We start from the raw sequence: 3,677 nt of genomic DNA on the forward strand, positions 1-3,677 counted from the left end.
CTCTCCCCCGCCCCTGCTTCTGGAACATAAAGTCTCTGCAGCATTAGGGGAATCATCTCGCACTGAACCTGGACAAGGCAGCTCTGTTGGGGAATGGATTCCATGATAGGCAGCAGGATCAGGAACAGACATCACAGGGGTCTATCCAACATTGAGGCTGAGCTGTACATCTGAAACACATGTGCTAGGATCATTAAAGTTTGAAAGAAACTGTATTTTGGAAAAGAATAATTGGTACTATACAGAGTGATTCCTTTTAAGCCCCTGTAAGTCCAATCCCAGGGGATGCCATTACATTTTATTTCTGTGGATACCAGAAATGTGTACATATATACTACTGGCATGACACTCATAGGTATAAATGAATAACAAAATAATAGGTTTTTGAAGAAAAGAAAAAAAACTCATTAAAAAAAACTCTGGTGGTGCTTCAAGTGCATGTTTTTCAGCATAATTATTATTCTGTTATCAGAACTGATTTGTACTAAAGGGCTAATTGTGGGATAGGCATACATCACAAACTTTTGAACCCTCAGGATTACTGGGTCATAAATCCACAACAGGACTGATGTGGATGAGATGATGAAGTCCACCCAGTACGTGACCACAAAGCAAATCACCAGCAGCAAGATAGACTGTGTGGCCCTTTTCTCAGGTGATGCTCTTAGGTGGCTGATGCTATGAAGATGCTTGAATTGTCTCTGATGTCTGCACAAGATAATCACCATGTATGTACTTGTAGTCAGCATAACTCCTACAAGAAATACATCTCTGGAGGTTGTAACTGTAAAAATCAATACTTTGATGATGTAGTTCATGCGGAAGAGTGAGCAGGATTTAGTAACCTGCATTTGGTTAGTTTCACTTAAATTAGTAAAACCACGAACATAGAAGATCCGGTTACTACTGTAGGATAAATTGAAAGACCAAATACACAAGAAAACATGGATCATATATTGTTTTAGTTTTTGTTTAAACTTTGCCAACAAAGAGGTACTGGGACTGATAGTAACAGCCTGGAACACACTCAGGAAGCAGGTGGTACAGATAGAGAGGCCTCTCATCACCCTGCTTATGTAAAAAGTTGCCTTACATTTGAAGTCATTATCAATGTTCAAAGACTCAAATATATTTGTAAGGAAAAGGTCCCCTCCAGTGAGGAACATCATTATGTGAATGAAAGTCAGTTGACAGGAGATCAAGTCTGTGGGCTTAGGTCTGTGACCTATAATTATGAAAATATAGAAACAAAGAAGAAACATATTGGCTAAGACTCCAAGTCCAGCTTGGAAATAAAGGATGTTCTTGAATGAAGACATAAGTGAAAATTGTATTCATCTTAAGAGCATAGTGGATGTTTATTTCAAATATCTGAAAAGAAAATAGAGTATACATCAAACTTGTGATACACTGGATAATGAGACTGTATCCTCATTTTATTTTATGTACTAGTTGAAGATTGGCTTGTCTCTTTAAATTTTGATTGTCCATATTTTACATCATAGCCTACATTTTTATATTACTTCCATGTATCTCCTGTATACATATAATATTGTAGACTATAATTGCATTCACACGTATTTATATAGAATTCATAATTTGTGAGTTTGTAGTAGCCCTGAGACTCGTACCTTAGAAACCAATCCTGTTGATTTAAATTGCCTAATTGCATTAAGACCTAAAACAGTGATGACGCGCACAGGACATTAATCAATTTGTACACTTGAATAAGACTTATGTTGATTTGAAAAATAGTCACAAAAGATATGGAAAAAATTGAAGTGAGTCTATAATTTTACTGAGCTCTTGTTTATAAGTATCTATGTTTTGACTCATAATTTTAATGAAAGTACTGTGCTAATTCATGACAATCCCATTATTTTAATTAGCAAATATCTTCCCCAATTTATCTATTTTTATGCTCGTTTTTCAAAGAAATACATAATCTGAATTTAAGGCTAGATACAGTTGGAGATCACTAATGTACTTTCTACATCCTATACCCATTAATTATCACTATAAGTATTCATAGATGGAGCCCAGTTGATATTTTACCTAACTACTTCTGTCTTCTGTATTTATCTCTCTCCACTCTCTAAGAAGCCCTCTTTCCTATTTTCCTGCTAAGATACTTGTGTCCTGCAATTCTGCTCTCTATTTCTCCCACTCCCAGCCCTATTTTGGCAATGGTGCCATTTTCCTTTCCTGGTTTCTGTAGTAACTACATAATCACACCTGAAGATGTAGCATTTGGAGCCTCCAACAAGAGGGAACATGACAATGAGAGAATCACTATTTTCCAAACATTATGACAAACATGAACTTGCTGAAGATAACCAGAATGTGATGCTGTTTTGGAATTTATACTTTAAAATAGATTCCTTCCCATGCAATGGAAAACAAAGTCTCCAGTGTTATATGTTATCAGCACCCACACATGTTTTATAGTTTCACTCAACAGTCTTACCTTTAGTGGCCATGTTTTTGATTCGATGTGGTCATCAGGATCAATTTATTATGGAATTAACTTAGTTTATTACTTTAAATTCAGCTTGTGATAGAGAAATGGCAAACAACTGCACTGGCCCAGATTTTTGTGAGAAGCCTAATTATATTGTCAGTGTCACTAGTATAGCTTTTATATAGAGATGGATGCATGCATATATGTATAGATATAATGTAGAAGATAGTGCTCAATACCATCCAATAACATATCCATGAATATGAGAGCATAAATAAAGCAGTTTGCATTTACCTAATTTTTACTCCTAAAAAGCTTAATCTTGTAAAAGAATGAATCCATGTGAATTGCCAGAGCCAAACGTCTGATTATATCAACAACATACATTTAAAGTAGCTGCACCATGATGTTCTTTTTAAAAGTTCAAGGATGCAGGGTAGAGATGTAGTTCCATGGTTAAGAGGACTTTTTGCTTTATTTTTGCAAAGACATGGTTTTGATTCTCAGCAATGCCATAGACGTTCATGACTATCTGTGATTCTAGTTCAAGTGGATACAATGCCCTCTCTGATAAGGCACACAAGTGGTACACAGGTAATATATGTAGGATATATAATATATATATAATTTAAATAAATAAAGCTCCATAGGATCATACTTAATTCAAATTTCATCTCCAAAATGTAAGAGCTGTTTCCTAATTCTAATTTCAAAACTACAACTTATAAAATGTATTACTAATTATATGGCAATAGTTTATTAACATAAGACAAATACCATATGTAATATGAAAGATCATAATAAGGTAAAAGATATTAATGTAAAATACAAAATTAACCCCCTCTAACTCATATATTGGCATCTTTATTTGAAACTCAGTGGATCTGAGAGTTGGTGACAAAGGACCAAAGCTACCATATGTATAACCGTAGATAAATGCATTGAGGAAAAACCATGTTTTATTCAAAAAGAAAGTGGCAGCTCTGGGACTTCTGCATTAGTTTAAGCTGCAAATTTTAGTTGTAAGTAGTAAAACCTAGATTATATCCATAAACATTTATAGTAGTAGAGAATCCATCATATATTAAAGTGACCCAGACCATAAGTCTAAGCAGTTTTTAGCCAACTGTCTGTACAAAAACACCACAAAAAGGAAGACACAGTCACACACACACACACACACACACACACACATACACACACACACACACACACA

The 3,677-nt window shown here is 34.9% G+C and overlaps 1 protein-coding gene across 1 annotated transcript; it reads right to left on the minus strand.

The window, feature by feature from the left end:
• Nucleotides 1–407: 407 nt before the first annotated feature.
• Nucleotides 408–1,319, minus strand: LOC116902815 (putative vomeronasal receptor-like protein 4). Its single transcript, XM_032905147.1, has one exon. The coding sequence runs from the start codon at nucleotides 1,317–1,319 to the stop codon at nucleotides 408–410; it is 912 nt and encodes a 303-aa protein (XP_032761038.1).
• Nucleotides 1,320–3,677: the final 2,358 nt, after the last annotated feature.

The sequence above is a fragment of the Rattus rattus genome, chromosome 6 (assembly GCF_011064425.1).
Source record: "Rattus rattus isolate New Zealand chromosome 6, Rrattus_CSIRO_v1, whole genome shotgun sequence".
Taxonomy (NCBI): Eukaryota; Metazoa; Chordata; class Mammalia; order Rodentia; family Muridae; genus Rattus; species Rattus rattus.

Coding starts and splice junctions, on each gene's coding strand:
- LOC116902815 (XM_032905147.1), bottom strand. CDS start 1,319: ATGTCTTCATTCAAGAACATCCTTTATTTCCAAGCTGGACTTGGAGTC.